The 17205-nt window shown below is 61.9% G+C and overlaps 1 protein-coding gene across 4 annotated transcripts; it reads left to right on the top strand.

Moving 5' to 3' along the window:
* The first annotated feature begins 3945 nt into the window (after window positions 1-3945).
* SLC9A3R2 (SLC9A3 regulator 2) lies at window positions 3946-16845 on the top strand. Of its 4 annotated transcripts, none has more exons than XM_032268203.1 (7): window positions 3946-4357; window positions 8600-8800; window positions 14102-14281; window positions 14506-14659; window positions 14738-14781; window positions 15357-15419; window positions 15665-16845. In XM_032268203.1, the coding sequence occupies exons 1-7, from the start codon at window positions 4313-4315 to the stop codon at window positions 15821-15823; spliced, it is 846 nt and encodes a 281-aa protein (XP_032124094.1). In that variant the 5' UTR covers window positions 3946-4312; the 3' UTR covers window positions 15824-16845. The 4 variants fall into 4 exon arrangements, with proteins under 4 accessions (XP_032124094.1, XP_032124093.1, XP_032124097.1 ...); XM_032268202.1 differs by lacking the exon at window positions 3946-4357 and adding an exon at window positions 5562-5903; XM_032268206.1 differs by lacking the exons at window positions 3946-4357; window positions 8600-8800 and adding an exon at window positions 10593-11754.
* Window positions 16846-17205: the final 360 nt, after the last annotated feature.

Below are 17205 nucleotides of genomic sequence, written 5' to 3'. Positions count from 1 at the left end.
TATTGACCAGGATGGTCTCGATCTCTTGACCTCGTGATCCACCCGCCTCGGCCTCCCAAAGTGCTGGGATTACAGGCTTGAGCCACCGCGCCCGGCCTTTTTTTTTTTTTTTTGAGATGGAGTCTTGCTCTGTCTTGCAGCCTAGAGTAGCACTATCTCAGCTCAGAACCTCTGCCTCTCTGCCTCCCTGGCTCAGACGACTCTACTGCTTCAGCACCCCCAGTAGCTGAGATTACAGGTGCCTGCCACCATGCCCAGCTAATTTTTGTGTTTTTTTAGTAGAGATGGGGTTTCAGCGTGTGGGCCAAGCTGGTCTTGAAATCCTGACCTCAGGTGATCCGCCCATCTCGGCCTCCTAAAGTGCTGAGATTGCAGGCGTGAGCCACAGTACCTGGCACACCAGCCAATTCTTATGGATCCCTTGGTTCCATCTAGCCCTCCCTCAGGCTCTGTGCTGGGTGAAAAGGTGGTCACACACCCCACAGGGCGACCCATTCTCCTCCCTGTGAGCTCATTCCTTCCCACTCCTGCCCCTGTTCCTCACCAAACCTGACCTCTAAGAACATGGATGTCCTGACCTTGTCACCCCCCACACCACGTCTCAAGGGCTCCGCACTGCCTATGGGACAATACTAGTGTTCTGGCAAGGTGAGCCCTGTCTGCTGTCACCACCCCTTCCACTACTCCCTCCTCGTCCCCACCACCTGCTGCAGACTGCAGGTTCCAGGACAGCATGGGCGCTCTCTCCCTGAAGGATGACTCCAGGACCACAGGCTGGGTTAAATATCCTTCCTGAGGCTGCTTCAGCTCTGGCCTCTCCTTGCACAGGCCAAGATGCTCAAAGCGCTGTTTTTGAGGGGTTTCAGCGATATTCCCTGGTGCTTGTCAGGTCCAAGATGAGGAGGCAAAACCGACTAGGGGCTCCTCTGCCTCCCTCACTCCACACCCTTATTCCTCTGTAGCGCCCCAGCTCTAGGGCGCCAGCCTCACTCCAGTTCCCACCCCGCAGGACTGGATCGAAAGGAAGTCAGAGGGGCGGGGGACCTGGGGCAACTCCTCGGACGATGCAATGCCAGCAGTTCCTGCCAGATGGCGCTGCGTGGCCATGGTTCCGGGAAGCAGCCCCCCGACCCACGCCCCCAACAATGGGCGGGGCTAAAGCCGCAGTGGGCGGGACCACATTAGGTGGGCGGGGCCGCCCCGTCCAAGGCGGTGGTTTCCTCGACCTCCTTTCTCTTGGGTCGTCGTAGCCCCCCGCTTCTCTCTCCCTCTCGCGTCTGGGTCTCTGTTGGTCACCTTCTCCTGTCGCGCTCGTCCCTCCTGCTCCAGCTTCGGAATCTAAAGGGAGGCGCGGTGCAGTCTGAAGGGAGAGGCCCTAGGCGCGGTCCGGTTATGCTTGCGGGGCCATTAATGTCCATTAGGAAGCTACGCCTGCCTGAGCAGTTCTGGGCCATTACTGGGGCGTCGGAATAGCGGCCCCACCCCCAGACAGGGCCTCAGACTATGGCCACACCACATAGCCCACGTCCAGGCCCAGGCTCGGGCTCCCTGAGATCGCTGGGGCCTTGCTGGAGAGATGCGAGTTCAAGGCCCGGAAGAAAGGTCCTGCGGCAACAGGAGCGCAGGGGCAGCCCCCACCCGGGTGGACCCCCCGCCCACAGCACAGTGGCGAAGGCCGAGACCTGCTCTCCCTTTGCAGCACAGGACTAGTGCCTGGTAGCATGCTGGGGACAAGGGGTGTGGGTGGGGAGGGGGCATCTCCTAAGCCTCAGATCGCTCTGACTTGACTTTCTTTCCTGCTGCTGCTGCCCTGGGAGGCCCTGGTCACCCCACATGAACCCTGCAGAACTAGCAAAAGAAAGTCCACCCTCCTCTCGGAGCTGACCCTACTCCCTCCCACCTACCTCCCTAGTCCTTTTTTTCTTTTTTTTTTTTTTTTTTTGAGACGGAGTTTTGCTCTTGTTACCCAGGCTGGAGTGCAATGGCGCGATCCGGCTCACCGCAACCTCCGCCTCCTGGGTTCAGGCAATTCTCCTGCCCCCGCCTCCTGAGTTGCTGGGATTACAGGCATGCGCCACCATGCCCAGCTAATTTTTTTTTTTTGTATTTTTAGTAGAGACGGGGTTTCACCATGTTGACCAGGATGGTCTCGATCTCTTGACCTCGTGATCCACCCGCCTCGGCCTCCCACAGTGCTGGGATTACAGGCTTGAGCCACTGTGCCCGGCCCTTTTTTTCTTTTTCTTTTCTTTTTTTTGAGATGGAGTCTCAAAAAATGCAGTGGTGCGATCTTGGCTCACTGCAACCTCTGCCTCCCAGGTTCAAGCGATTTTCCTGCCTCAGCCTCTCGAGTAGCTGGGACTACAGGTGGGCACCACCACGCCCAGCTAATTTTTTGTATTTTTAGTACAGACAGGGTTTCACTGTGTTAGCCAGGATGGTCTCGATCTTCTTGACCCCGTGATCCGCCTGCCTCAACCCCCCAAAGTACTGAGATTACAGGCATGAGCCACAGCACCCAGCCTCCATAGCCCTTTTGTTAAAACTCCAAGCACCTGACAGCTCCTAAACACCTTTGCCCAGGCTCTTCCCTTCGCCTTGCTCTGTCTCTAGCGCAGCACCTGTGAGGGCTGAGGTCAGCCTGGGAGCAGGGCTGAGAGCTTCCGGGGGCTGGCTGGAGAAGAGGCCTGGGAGGGTTTACCTCCCCCCCCCTCCCAGAGCTGCTGAGTCACCCTTCCTTGCCTGTTCCTCCAGGCCCCTGGACTCATTGTCCCCTCTCAAGGACTCTGCACCTCCTCTGAAATTGTGACCTGCAGTTCCTCTCTGACTGCCTCAATTCACCCTGCTCCCCGCTCCCCCTTTGCCAGGCCCACTTCCTTTGTTGCCTAGCCCTTTGCTACTCCGTTACCTTCCTCAGCCCTTCTTCAGCTCCTTCTTGGCTTTGGGGACTCCTTTGTTACTTTGTAGCAGCAGTGTGTCCAGTGATATTTCCTTGGTTCCTGGCCCTGGGTGTGACCTCCCATCCCTGGGGGCCTTTCCCTCCATCGCAGTGCTCCCCATCCTATCTTTTTAAAAATTATTATTCTTATTATTTGAGATGGAGTCTCACTCTATCTCCCAGGCTGGAGTGCAGTAGCATGATCTTGGCTCACCGTAACCTCCACCTCCTGGTGCAAGTGATTTTCATGTCTCAGTCTCCCGAGTAGCTGGGATTACAGGCATTAGCTACCACACCTGGCTAATTTTTGTATTTTTAGTAGAGATGGGGTTTCACCATGTTTGCCAGGCTGATCTTGAACTCCTGACCTCAGGTGATCCACCCGCCTCGGCCTCCCAAAGTTCTGGGACTGCGGGTGTGAACCACCGCACCTGCCTTTTTTTTTTTTTTCTGAGAGTCTTGCTGTCACCCAGGCTGAAGTCCAGTGGCACCATCTTGGCTCACTGCAACCTCTGCCTCCTGGGTTCAAGTGATTCTTCTGCCTCAACCTCCCTAGTAGCTGGGATTACAGTTGTGTGCCACCATGGCTAATTTTTTTTGTCTTTTTAGTAGAGATGGGGATTTGCCATGTTGGCCAGGCTGGTCTCGAACTCTTGACCTTAGGTGATCCACTTGCCTCAGCCTCCCAAAGTGCTGGGATTACAGGCTTGAGTCACTGCTCCCGGCCCCCCATCCCATTTTCAGTCACTGGGAGGAGGAATCAGCTGAGTCCTGGGCCAGGGAATGCTAATGTATGCCCAAGGCTGATTGGGAGTCTGCCCCAGCTAGGGGAAAGGTCTGCAAGCCCCCTTACCCCCTTACCTTGCTGGGGGCTCCCATCCAGCCACCTTCCTGACTGGTGTTGCCCTGAAGCTCCAGCCTGCCAGGTTTTGGGTGGCCCTTGTTGATGTGGGGTGACCCCCTAAGCCTCACCAGGAGTGGTGTGTGGGGTGTGTGGTGGCTCACACTGCCCACAGCCACCCTCACAGGCTCGAAGGGTGGCAGCACCAGGCTGTGTCCAGGCAGGCCAGCCACAGGCCGGACAGGCAGCCTCTGGACATACAGACAGACAGATGGAGGTGGCCAGCCGGGCGGGAGCCTGAGACAGCCTCAGCCAGGAATTGCAGGGGTGGGGGTAGGGAGCAGCCATGGGGCCTCAGCCTAAGTGGCTTTTAGGGGCAGCTGCCGGGATATGGGCACCCAGGGGGCCAAGGCCCAGGAGGCTGCCCAGAGGCGGGCCCTGTGCTTGGGTGGGCGGCAGGCGAGCCCAGGCCAAGGGCGCTGGAGAGCGGAGAGGGAGAGGAGGACTGCGCCAAGCCTGCCTCTCCTGCTCACATGGGGAATTGCCTGGGCTGGCTGTGCCTAACTCCTGGGAACCAGGTATGTGCAGGGGGCCTGGCTGGACTGGGGAGGAGGGCAGGCTGAGGCTGTGCCTGGACCCAGATGCCTTCCCATATTGGAGACTGAGGAAGAGCTGGGTGGAGAAGAGCATGGACTCTGAATCTCACATCCCTGGGCCCAAATGGAGCTGAGGAAACTTTGTGGGTCTCTTCCCTCTCCAGACCCCAGTTTTCAGATCTGTAAAGTGGCCGGGCCCCTATGGCTGTTCCAGGTAAAATGCACTCAGCCATAAATGATTTTGTTGTGATGGTGATTGTTCTGTTGGGGAAGGGGAGACACTCGTGCTTCAGGTAGAGCTGGCGGTTGTGGACGGCTGTGGGCCAGGGGAGGGGAGGCCTACAGGGGTCTGCCTGTGGACACTGGCCACCACCCAGAGCTCAGAGCCCAGACACTTCAGTGAAGTGCATCCCATCTCAGGAGCAGGTAGCAGAGACCCTTGAGACTCAGATCCCTCCCCCCACATCCAAGCCTGTGACTGCAAAGTCACAGTCCGGGTCTGGGGTGGGCTGGGACACAAGTGAGGGGGCCCAGCCAAGGGAAATAAGGTGGGGAGGGCTCGGGAATGGACTCGGTGCAGATAGTCGGAACACGGTGGGTAGACCAGGGAGTCTCCCAGTCACCGGCCTCCAGGGTGCAGATAGTGGCTGCTGCGTTGCTGCGTGTCACTTTTAACCCCCTCTTTTGGCCTCCTGGGCCCTCTTGAGCCGCTGCCCTGGCCCAGGGCAGCTCTGGCTGCAGGAGGGATCAGGATCAGGCACAGCTGAGAGGAGACAGGCAGGGGGGTCGGGGAGGGCTGCCTGGGGAGGGTGGAGGGCTGTGGCCCTCGTTCTTACCCTTTGGCCCCTTTGTGGGGAGAGTCCCTTGGCCTGGAGACCCTTTTTCCAACCCGTCTCCCACCTGAAGACCTGCCTCGGTGCTGCGCATACAGTAGATTTCCAGTAAATGTTCCTGGGATAGAAGGCAAAGGTGCTGGCACCAAGGCGGCCGTCCAGAGTAGGGGCGAGACAGAGGGGTCCCGGTGGTTGGAGGGTCCCGTGGCCCCTGCCCCCTCCCCCCGCACCCCATTGGACTGCTAGGGCGCAGAGGCAGGGGCCTGGCCGCGATGGCTGGGACGGGGGCGGGGGCGGCCGGACGGCGGGGGCGGGGAAGGGGCGGGCGCGGGGGCGGTGCCGCAGCCGGAGCCCGAGCCGGAGCCCGAGGCGACTGGAGCCGAGCGGGAGCCGCCGAAGCCACCGCCGGTTGCCCAGCGCCGTCGCAGCCCCCGAGCTCCCCTGCGCCCCTGCCCGCGGGCGGCCGGTGGGCAGCGGGCGCCATGGCCGCGCCGGAGCCGCTGCGGCCGCGTCTGTGCCGCCTGGTGCGCGGCGAGCAGGGCTACGGCTTCCACCTGCACGGCGAGAAGGGCCGCCGCGGGCAGTTCATCCGGCGCGTGGAGCCCGGTTCCCCCGCCGAGGCCGCCGCGCTGCGCGCTGGGGACCGCCTGGTCGAGGTCAACGGCGTCAACGTGGAGGGCGAGACGCACCACCAGGTGGGGGCCCGAGCTCGCCCCCGGTCCGCCCACACCTCCACGAGCACGTCTCCCTGGGGCGGGCGGGGGTCGCACGGAGGTCGCACGGAGTCCGAGGGGCGTCCCGCGGGGAGGACGCGGACGTTGCCGGGAGGCAGTGGCCCGGCGCCTTCCGAGTTCGGGCGCAGGAAGCTCAGCCTTGCACCGGGGTGGGGGTGTATCCTGGCAGGGAGGGGCCCGCACTGCGGCTCCTGGCCGTTGGCTTCGCTGTTTGGTTGCGTTTTGGCCTCAGTGTGCCATGAAGGAGGGTGTCAGGCAGCCTGAGGCCCCACCAGGAAGGTGGAGACCTGGGTGCTTTTGCCTGGGTGTGTGTGTACACGTGTGCGTGTGAACACAGCTGGGTGTGTGTGTGCAGGTCCCTCTGGGGTCAGCCATGTGTGCACGCGCCTGCCGGTGTGTACCCAGGAGGGGGCCCGCTAAGGGTATCAGTGTGTCTGCACCTGTGTGTGTGCTGGAGTGTGTGTGTATCCAGGTCTGCACAAGTGTGTGTGTGTGTGTGTGTGTGTGTGTGTGTACAGGTTTAGATTCCCGGTCGTGTGAGAGCTGGACTGTGTGGGAACGTGAGTGTCCAGGCCTGTGTGTCTGCACACCTGGCCTGTATGCTTGTCACTGTGTGTCTGCCGGCTGGTGAGTCTGTGTGTCAGTACTCTCGTGTGTCCCACCCAGGTGTGTCTGGGACAGGTGGGAGTTGGCCATTGGTGGCAGTCACATTCCTTAGCTCCAAAGGCATTGCTCCTCCTTAGAGTCTGCTTAACTTGGCTGGGGACATTGGCTGAAGCCTCCTGCCTTCTGGCCAATGAGAACAGAGCCTTTTCTCTGTGGGTTCTGACCCCTGAGTCTGTCTGTCTCTCACAGGCCGGGGACTCCCTCCAGACCCTGGTGAGAGTCCAGTGTCCACACACCCGTTGTCCTCCAGGTCCCCTATCCCTCACAGCACCAGCAAATCCTGTCTACATGGCTGGTCCTGGATCCTAGAGATTAGTAGGTGGGGGCTGGGTGAGGTGGTTCATGCTTGTAATACCAGCACTTTGGGAGGTGAAGGCGGGCAGATGGTGATTTCAGGAGATGGAGACCATCCTGGCTAACACGGCGAAACTCCGACTCTCCTAAAAATACAAAAATTTGCCAGACATGGTGGCTTGCGCCTGTAGTCCCAGCTACTCGGGAGGCTGAGGCAGGAGAATCGCTTGAACCCAAGAGGCAGAGGTTGCAGTGAGCCGAGATCACTCGGGGACAGAGTGAGACTCCTCAAATAAAAAAAGAGATTAGCAGGTTGGCTCTCGGCTAGGCCTGGAGCTGGTCTCCTGTTTACCAAGTACCCGTCTGTTCCTCTGCAGCTTGCCCCCTGTCTTCCATCCAGAGTGTCTGCTGTGTAAGGTTGTTTGCTGAAGAAGGTGGGGATCAGGCTGGGGGCCTGGGTCTGAGGGATTGAAGGTGTGGCTGGCAGGGTGAGGGCCTGGCTGCTGTCTGACAGTCACTGCCGCCCTTGCCGTGGGAACACCTGCTTATCCAAGGTCCCGGGGGTGCTGGTCTCGAAGACTGGACACACAGGTCATGGTGGACCCTCCCCTCTGCCCCAGGAGGGCAAGAGGGGCAGTTACAGCCTCGTTGGACAGGTGAGGAAACTGATGCTGGTGATTTGGGGTGACTTGTCTGAGACACATAGTCAAGAAGCAGCTGGGCATTGGGTTCCCTTTGCCTCACTCTGTGTCATGGGGAGAGAGGAGGACCAGTGGGAAGATGGGCCTGGCTCGGCCCCTCCTATCTGTTCACCATCCCTGCTGAGCCCGGCAGCTGGTGGGGAGCCCTGTCCACCCTCCCACAAGCCTCAGGTGGAAGTGGGGCTGCCCCTCCTCCTCCCCATGGCCCAGTGGGCACTGCTTTCTCTCTGAGGGTACATGCTGGCCCCCTGTGTGGTCCAGATACTTCACAGGCACCTGCACGCACACGCTGACAGCCATGCCACAGCTGTCCACAGGTGCACCTGCCCCTTCCCCTCAACGGCTGCACCTCAATCCTGCCTGCTTCCCAGGCTATGTGTGGCTGCCTAAGCCAGGAGCCCAGCTCTTCCTTCTCTGCAGGTCCCGCGGGAATGGGTTCATGGTCATGGTCTACAGGGAGATGCAAGGCCTGGGGTCAGGGGTTTAGACTCCCACACTGCGTGGCAGAGAGTGACAGGAATGGGCATAGATACACCCAAACTGGGGCCCAGGGAGACCCTTGTCTTCCTCGAACCCAGAGAGAAATACAATCTTTGAAATAGATGGATGCACACGTGCACATGCACGAGAAGACTGAAAAGCTGAAGCTCAGCTGGGCATCATCTTTGTCACTTCCAGACAGGACTCCCCAGCTGCCGTACCCTGCAGCCCCTGCCTGGCCCCCTCTGGAGAAGACCCAGGGCTAAGAGCAAGGCCCTGGGAGGACCCTGAAGCCCTGGCAGCCTGGGCTTTAGTGTCCAGAGCCCAGGAGCAGAGGGAGGGAGCCGCTGGAGTCCGGGGGTGGGGGGCGGGGCTGGCAGGCCTCTTGGTGCAGCCACCCACCCATGCAGACCAGCCGCCTGCCCGCATGCCCAGGCCAGCCCAGAGCGGTGCCACTGCCCATGTGCGGACCGGAGTGCAGGCCACTGACCCGCCCCTGCCACCCATTTGTCCCAGGTGGTGCAAAGGATCAAGGCTGTGGAGGGGCAGACCCGGCTGCTGGTGGTGGACCAGGAGACGGATGAGGAGCTGCGCCGGCGGCAGCTGACCTGCACCGAGGAGATGGCCCAGCGAGGGCTCCCGCCCGCCCACGACCCCTGGGAGCCGAAGCCCGACTGGGCACACGTGGGCAGCTGCAGCTCCGACACCAGCAAGAAGGTATGGTGGGCTGGGCCACAGGGACCGCCCTAGCCTCTCCCAGAGTGTCTCTCGACGGCAATCTTGCCTCTGTTCCCCTCCAGAAGTCTTGGTCTCTTGTGCCTTTTGGGGCTCCTTTTCTGCCCCAGAGACCATCCTGTTCGCTACTGGGGGCCACTCTTTCCATCCTCAGCCTGTGTTCTAAACTGGGAGGAGTCAGAGCATCCTGATCTGTTCCTCTTCTCCGGGACGCTCCAGAGCCACTGCCCTATGGAGGGGTCACTCTGACAAGCCACCGCCTCCCCAGCCCCCAGCCTGTTGGCTGAGGAACCTTGGGAAGAGGCATTCCAGGTGTCCGTGTGCCCAGTTCTGTGTTGGGAGTCATCCGCGGCTCTGTCCTTGTGTCTGTCCGAGGCATCTGCATGCTGGGAAGGCCTGAGAGGGGGCCAGTCACCCCTGCAGGCAGCGCCATGAGGAGGCCACTCTACCAGGCCCGTCATGGGTGGGGCTGGGAGCAGGGAGTGAGCATGGGAGTGGAGTTGGGGGTCCAGGAGGCTCCAGGGTGAGCACACCCTCCACCTAGATATAAGGGAGGCCCACGGACCCTGTCTGTTGTTCCTTCTGGAGTCTTGCTGGGCAGCACTTCTTCTTTCCCCTGCACCTGCTCCCAGCCAGGAGACCCAGAAAAGTTGAGGTGCGGCCTGCTCCACCTCCAGCTAGGTGGCCCCCAGGAGGGGCAGCCTGGTAGGCCTGGGGGCCAAGAGGAGCAGCCTGAAGCTGTCTGTCCTGCCTTCCTGGACATCCTGACATCGCCTTCATGCTCTCAAAGAAATCCCTTCAGGGGATCGAGTCCAGGGGTTCCCCAGGCCCTACTTTGAGAACCTCGGGCCTGGGTCGGAGGTGTGAGATCTGGAGTTTCCGGGGGAGCAGGGGATCTGCACATTGACTTTCTCCCTTTCCCAAACATTTCCCCTGGAGCTGGCTGCGCCTGGGAGCTGAGCCCCGGGGGCCGTCTTGGCAGGGAGACGGCATTCCCTGTGGGGAGCCCAGCCTGGGCACAGGGCTGGCCATAGGTCCTGTGGGACCTGTTTCGTTCCTGGGGCTTGAGGGTAGGCTATGGCAATGCTCAGGGCCAAGATGCCCAGCCTGTGGTGGGTTGGTGGGGGCTGGCCTTACATGGGGGCTCGCTGGCCCAGGCCCTGGCTCCAGGCTGAGGGTTGGGGCCTCCCTCTTTCCCAGGCACCCTCCCTCCCCCAGGAGGAAGCTCCCCCTCCCCCCAGGCATTTGTCCATTGATTTGGACACAAATGCACCGGTCACCTTCCTGTGGAAAAATCCGGCCCTCGGACTTTATCTGGAGGGTGCGGTGGCTGAGGCACCTTGCCTTGGGTGGGACCTTCCCCCTTTGCTATTTCAGGCTCTGGGGGCTGCAGGAAGCCCTAGGAGGGGCTTCCTCTGGGCGTATTTTTAGAGGAACAAAGGGTGGCCTGAGTGGCAGGTCCCTCTGTGCATGAGTCTGGCTGAGGACAGGGGCTCCAGGAGGTCAGGGGACACCCAAGGAACAAGGTCTCCCCTTCTCTCTCTGTCATCGAGACTTGAGGTTTCTTTTTTTTTTTTTTCCTTGGTTCAACTGCAATCTCCTACATCTGGGTTCAAGCGATTCTCCTGCCTCAGCCTCCTGAGCAGCTGGGATTACAGGCATGTGCCACCACACCTGGCTAATTTTTCTGTTTTTAGTAGAGATGGGGTTTCGCCATGTTGGCCAGGCTGGTCTCGAACTCTTGGGCTCAAGCGATCCGCCTGCCTCAGCCTCCCAAAGTGCTGGGATGACAGGTGTGAACCACTGTGCCTGGCCCGAGACCTGAGGTTTCTTTACCCAAGCTTCCAGCATGGGCAGGAAGAGCTGGGCCTCATCTGACCTCCACAGAGCAGGCTCAGATCCTGCCCTCCTCAGCCTGGGTGCACCTCTCGAGCCTGAGACGGTCAGGGAGCCTGGGAGGGCAGAGCTTACCCTGCACGGATGGCTCCAGTGGGGGTGTTGGTGGCAGAGAGGCAGAGCCCTGGGGAGGATTGTGTGTAGTTTGGCTTTGGTGCAGGATGGAGAGGGCCCACCCCTGGGTGCCCCCTGGGAGCTAAGGGTGGTTCTCCGTGTCCTCTGTCCTGGCTGGGGATAGGGAGGTGGGCAGGGGAGGAACTGATGTGGTTGACCCTCCTTTTGGGGCCATTAAAGCCTAGTTAGTGATGACTCAGGCCTGGGCCACACCAGGCTAGGGATGGTCACAGCTGCAGTGCAGCTGATCCTTGTGGTGATGACAAGGGACAGCCCCCAAACAGACAGGGCGGCCAGCGGTGCCAGGCTCTGGAGGTGGTGGCAGACCCGGGCCCTTCATCCCCTGCTCCCAGTCCATGTGCCACCCCCCTCTGGAGGGCTTTGGGGGCTAAGAGCAGGTGAAGGGTGACAGCGGCTGAGAGCGAGTGGGAGTGACAGTTCTGCGGGAGGCGGCTGTGTGGGTGGAACACGATCCCTGTGGGGGCTTCCAGGCTCCCCTGGTTCTTGTTCTCTGGAACCTCAGCAGCGCTGTCCTGTGTTCTAGGGTCGGGACTCCTCCGTCCCCCCAGCCCTGGGTCCTGGGGCGGGGCAGGGCAGGGCCTTCCAGCAGCTTCCTTCCTTCCTTTCTTGGGACGGAAACCCAGCCGGGTGGGGGGCGCCGGGCTGGAGCCTTTGCAGGGGAGTGGGCTCAGTCATCACCCTACTCCCCAAAGTGACTCAGCCCTCACGTCCCCACCCACCCCTGGGGAGCCAGGGCCTCTGAGGGAGGTAGATAAGTCGGGTGGGAGCCTGGGTCGGCCAGAGAGCTCAGGCCACCCCGGCTGGACACCCGCTGCCACCGTCTTGCTGTCATGGCACGCTCTGGGAGTGCCACACCACCTGCTTGGGCTCCAGGAGCCCCTCCACGGAGCCCATCCCAGGGAATGGTACAGGTCAGGTAGGGTGGGAGGAAGGGGGGGCTTAGAGGAACCAGCCGCCGCTCAGCCTCCCAGGGTGGGAGGAGGGGACTCTGGGACCTTGATGTAAGCAGGCCGGCCCCTGAGCAACAATGGAGGTCTTTTTCTGCCAGGGCTGGTGCGTCACCATCTGGGGGGGGGGTCCCAGGGTACCCCCAATGCAGCCTCTTTGTCTGGACACAGGCATGGCTGGGGGACCAGGGATGGCCCGGCTCTGCGCTGGCCGCTGGCGGGGAGGGAGCCTGGAGCCCATGGGAGCCAGAGGGCCTGGCAGGAGGTGGCAGGAAGTGTGTGCTGAGCCAGGGCAGCGAGGAGGAATGTGAGCTATGAGCCCCGCCCAAGCTCCTCCGCATTCTGGGCCCCCCTGCCCTGCCCCATGTGCTGCCAGCAGCCCACCCCGGCCCCTATCTTGCAGCCCCTCTACCTGAGGGTTTAGTGCCATGCCTGGCACCGCAGGACCCTGCTGACAATGAGGAGGGGTTAGGCTTGATGACAGGCAGAACTTCTTGCCTTGTAGAGTTCAAGACACAGAGGGGTGGCCAGAATGACCCCGAGAACATGGAGGGGGCCTTGGCCTGGCCTCAGGGCCCCAGATGCCCCACCAGATCCTGCTTCCTGTCTGGTGCCTTGAGAAACCCTGCCCTGCAGGCCTCTGTGCAGGTGTGGGAAGGGCTGCGGGGCCAGCACTGTGGGGCCGGCCACATGTGTGGGCGGCTATGCGTATTCCAAGGTGTATTTGGACGTCTCGTGTCTGTGACCCTGTGACATGTGTCTGCAGCCTGGCCCGTCACGCTCGCACTTCCCCTCCCAAATTGGGCTCCTGTCCCCACACCTTCCCTCTGTGCCAGGCCAGCCTCAGGGGCTGAGCTCTGATGCATCCCTGAGGGGCGCCTCCATGGGCAGGTGTCAGGGTCAGCCTTAAAGCCCCACGCCTGTGCCACCAGGTGTGTCTGGAGGAAGGGCGGGTTTGTGTGGTAGGGCCCTGGGGATTTTGGGGGTCTTGTACCCTCCAATTCAACCCATGTAGCCCAGCTGAGCCCCTGGGGGGCTGAGGAGCCCCAGTCTTGTCCCTGGAGTTCCTGGTGTGATGGGCTGGGTGGCAGCCATGTGGAGAGGCTTCAGAGGGTGGGCAGGAGGCTCCACAAGAGGTGCCTGGCAGGCAGGACAGGAGGAGGGTGTTCCAGACCAAGGGCAGGGCCTGAGCCCAGGGGACAGGGCACCGGCGTTTCGGGGAAGGACCCTGTGCGCCCTTGGTGGGGCGCCCCCCCTACCCCTGACTAGCATGGCTGTTCCCAGTCCATTGGGGTTTGGAGTGAGCCTGAAGGTGGGTGGCTGGAGGGGTCGGGGGTATCTGAGGCCTGGAGACCTGCCTTCCTGAGGTCTGAGTGCCCCTCCTGCCATGCTAGCCCGACCCTGGCCTGGCCTATGGTCCCTTAGGGACACACAGGGAGGTAGGAGGTGAGGGAGGGGCCCGGGTGGCCCCCACCCTGCCTGCACACTGTCCCCTGCACACACCCTCAAGCCTAGCACTCCCTGGAAACCTGAGCTGTCGCTCGCCTGCTCCAGCCACCGCCATGTTTATCTGAGCACGGGCAGCCGCTGGCCACTGCCACCTCACCCGCCCCGGCCCAGCCCCTGGTTGGGGGGATCACTGGGCCTGGCCCAGAGCCCCACTGCAGGATGCCAGAGGTAACATGGGGCAGGGCCCTGGGATGGTATCAGGGTCCCTCAGGGGACCAGGAGGCGCTCTGTGCCCTGTCCACTCTAAGCTCCGGCCCCAGTCCCTGCTTGCTGGGCCCATGGGGGTGGGGCGGCTCATTTTCCCGGAATGTGAAAGCAAACAGAGCCGCCACCGCAGCAGCCAGCCTCGCGGACTCTGGAGAGAAAACAAAACTGCTGGCCTAGGAGCGCCTGGCCCACGCTCTGGAGGCGAGCCTGGGGCAGGGGGACACACAGGCAGGGCCCTCGGGGACAGCTGCCTAGGAGGCCGACGGTGACAGTTCGTCCCACCTGGCGCTTCTTCCCACCCGCCTGTGCACTGCGCTGGCCTCGAGCCCAGAGAATTCTCCCAGCAACCTGGAAAAGCTGCTGGGCCCATTGGGGAGGCTCCAGGGTTTAGAAACAGGTTTGCGAAAGTTCCCACAGCTAGAGCTCCGTCACAGGCAGCCAGGGCACCTGGAGCGTTTGCCCCTGAGACCTGGGCCTGCCTGTGGGGGGGTATGGTACTGAATTTGGGCAGGGGCAGCTCCACTTGAGAGTAGCCTCTCAGGGCAGGAGGCTGGAGCCAAGAGACTGATCCTGTCTTTCGGGCCTGCAGGATGTCAGTGGGCCCCTGAGGGAGCTGCGCCCTCGGCTCTGCCACCTGCGAAAGGGACCTCAGGGCTACGGGTTCAACCTGCACAGTGACAAGTCGCGTCCCGGCCAGTACATCCGCTCTGTGGACCCTGGCTCCCCTGCTGCTCGCTCTGGCCTCCGCGCCCAGGACCGGCTCATTGAGGTACCGACCCACTGGGGCTGCAGGGTGCCGGGTACCCCGTGCCCGTCCACATCGGGCCCCCGGGTCCTTGCAGGTAGGAAGGAGACGCTGGGAACCTGAGCTGGCGTGCTTCCTGCTGCCTCGGCGGACAGTGGTTGTGATGAATATTTGATGCCACACCTGGCCACGTGGTGTGGGGGGCTGTCTGGGCCCACTTCAGGGCTGATGTGTGCTGGTGGTGGCAGGTGAATGGGCAGAACGTGGAGGGGCTGCGCCATTCCGAGGTTGTGGCCAGCATCAAGGCCCGGGAGGATGAGGCCCGGCTACTGGTGGTGGACCCGGAGACAGACGAACACTTCAAGCGGCTTCGGGTCATCCCCACCGAGGAGCACGTGGAAGGTGGGCCACGGCCCGGGGGAACAGGGCGGGCACAGTGTGGTGGCTGAGCAGCCACTGACACGCTGTCCCCACCCACAGGTCCTCTGCCAACACCCATCACCAATGGGACCAGCCCTGCCCAGGTGAGTGGATGGGGTGCCATGAGACACGGTGCCTCTGGGGGTACTCAGGCCGACAGAGGCCCCCTTCTCCCTGGAGATCCCTGTCCTCGAGGAGGTGTGGTAGTGACACCCAATTCTAGCCCTGTCACCTCCCTTTAATGCCCCTGTGGATCTAGTCCTGGGTCAGTGCCACACCCAAGCTACATGGGGCGCCTGGGGTTGGGGCTGCTGCCTTCCGTCCCCTCCTAGGCCCCACCTGGTAGAGTTGGTAAGCTCTCCAGTCTCTGCCTCCTAAGGGAGCTGGCGGTGGCCTCACTACAGGCGTTGGTCACGCTGGCCGTTACTGTGCCCAGACTCCCTCTGCACCATGAGCCGGCCAGGATACCCGCCTGTTACTGCCGGGTTCCCAGTGCCTGCCCTGCCGCAGCTGGAGCGCACCTGAGGTCCGAGGCCACAGCCGAGTGGAGGAGCACACACAGCTGTGGGGTGTGTGCATGTGTGCGTGTGTGTGTGCGTGTGCAGGTATTGTGTCTGTCTGTGAACAGCGGCTCCCTGGGCGGGAGCCCTGAAGCCACAACCTGCCCTTGCTTTCCCAGCTCAATGGTGGCTCTGCGTGCTCGTCCCGGAGTGACCTGCCTGGTTCAGACAAGGACACTGAGGTATGGATGTTCTTCTCCACCACTCCTCTCCTGAGCTTACACTCGGGGGTGCCAGAGACCTCGGGGTGGGTATCTGTGGAGATGTCAGCTAGGGCAGGGGGGTCTGTGCCTCCAGGAAGCCCTTGAGAGCCCACTGCCTCAGCCCCAGCAGGCGGCCTCTGGTGGTTGGTTCCTGGGAGGGGCTACCGTCTGGGGTGTGGGACTAGGGCTCACTCCAGGCACCCCACCCACCATGCCCACCCCAGGATGGCAGTGCCTGGAAGCGAGACCCCTTCCAGGAGAGCGGCCTCCACCTGAGCCCCACAGCGGCCGAGGCCAAGGAGAAGGCTCGAGCCACGAGAGTCAACAAGCGTGCGCCACAAATGGACTGGAACCGGAAGCGAGAGATCTTCAGCAACTTCTGAGCCCCTCCCTGCCTGTCTCGGGGCCCTGGGACCCCTCCTGCACGGACCTTGGGCCTCAGCCCGCCCCGAGCTCCCCAAGCCTCGGTGGACTGGAGGGTGATCCTGCCCCTGCCCAGAAATCAGCCCCAGTCCCCGTGAGCCCCCATCCTGCCCCTGCCCGCTAGGTATTGGGGGCCTGTGGCAGCAAGATAGGGGGAGAGAGACCCAGAGATGTGAGAGAGAGACAGAGAGAGAGAGAGACAGAGGGGCAGAGCGGCGGCCGCAGGGTGAGGGCCTTTGCTGCTCTGCTGGGCCTGCTGACTGAAAGGAATTTGTGTTTTTGCTTTTTTTCCAAAAAGATCTCTAGCTCACACATGTTTCCACTTAATACCAGAGCGCCCCCCTCCCCTCCCCCTTGGGACGCACTCTAAATAATTGCAATAAAACCTTTCTCTGCAAACCATTTCCTCCCTGGCCCCCCCACCCCCCACCCCCTACCCCCTACCCCTGCCGGCCTCAGCAGTGGCTGTCCTGAGTGGGAGTCCCTCAGACTTCGGGTGGCTGAGCTGGGGCCCCCAGCCTATTTGTGGGGACCTTGGGGTAAGGCCAGGGAGGCTGGATGTGGCCATGGGAGCTGCCCACCCTGGTGTGGGGGTTCCTAGGCCAGGCCCTGCTCCCCACCCAGCTACCCTGTATGCTTCTGCCTTGCTGGGGATCTGGAGTGCAGGGCCTGGGCTCTCCGAGGGGCCCAAGGATGGAGGCCCCATGTCCTTGCAGAGGGTGGCCTTTCTACAGGCCCCTCATTCCGCATGGCAGCTTCCAGGCCTGGGGAATGTAGGTGTGTGAGAGCGGCACCCAGGAAGGACTCTAGACCTCTGGCTCAGCCCTGCCTGGCGGGCTCCCCTGTGGACATCCTGCTGACTGCTCTTCCCTCCTGGGCCCCACACCCCTGAAGTGACTGATCGACCGGCACCGCTGTTGCCTCGTAAGCCATAGCGCATGCGCGCCCTCAGAATAAACAGGCCCTGCCTGGGACTGACATGCCTCTGTCTTTTCTGAGCCTCCTCCTTGCCGGGTGAGAGGAGTAGAGGGATGAGGCTGTTTCAGGGAGCCCCTTCCCCGAGTCTCAGCAGCTGGAAACTGAGTCTCGTTCCTGAGCCCCTGCCCTGCATCCATCTGCTCCCCGCCCTGCTGCTGTCCCCCACTGGCCCCCATGGGACCCGCTGCTGTGTGGCTCATCCTGGGCTCTTACCCACCTCCCTATTTGGTGGACTCAGCCTCCCACCTTCACCTTCCCTGTGAAGCCATCTGGCCTCACACAACACCCACATGGCCCTTTGCCCAGTTCACTCCGTGACCTCTAGCCTTATACCCTGTGGCTTCCTGCCTGGGTCCCCAGTGTC

The sequence above is a fragment of the Sapajus apella genome, unplaced genomic scaffold (genome assembly GCF_009761245.1).
Source record: "Sapajus apella isolate SASKATOON/1434 unplaced genomic scaffold, GSC_monkey_1.0 scaffold175, whole genome shotgun sequence".
NCBI classification, from domain to species: Eukaryota; Metazoa; Chordata; class Mammalia; order Primates; family Cebidae; genus Sapajus; species Sapajus apella.
Note: the sequence above shows the minus strand (reverse complement) of the source record. Positions and strands in the feature narration are given on the sequence as shown.

Coding starts and splice junctions, on each gene's coding strand:
- SLC9A3R2 (XM_032268202.1), top strand. CDS start 5,691: ATGGCCGCGCCGGAGCCGCTGCGGCCGCGTCTGTGCCGCCTGGTGCGC. Junction 14,282..14,505: donor CCCAGGACCGGCTCATTGAG/GTACCGACCCAC, acceptor TGGTGGTGGCAG/GTGAATGGGCAGAACGTGGA. Junction 14,660..14,737: donor CACCGAGGAGCACGTGGAAG/GTGGGCCACGGC, acceptor CCCCACCCACAG/GTCCTCTGCCAACACCCATC.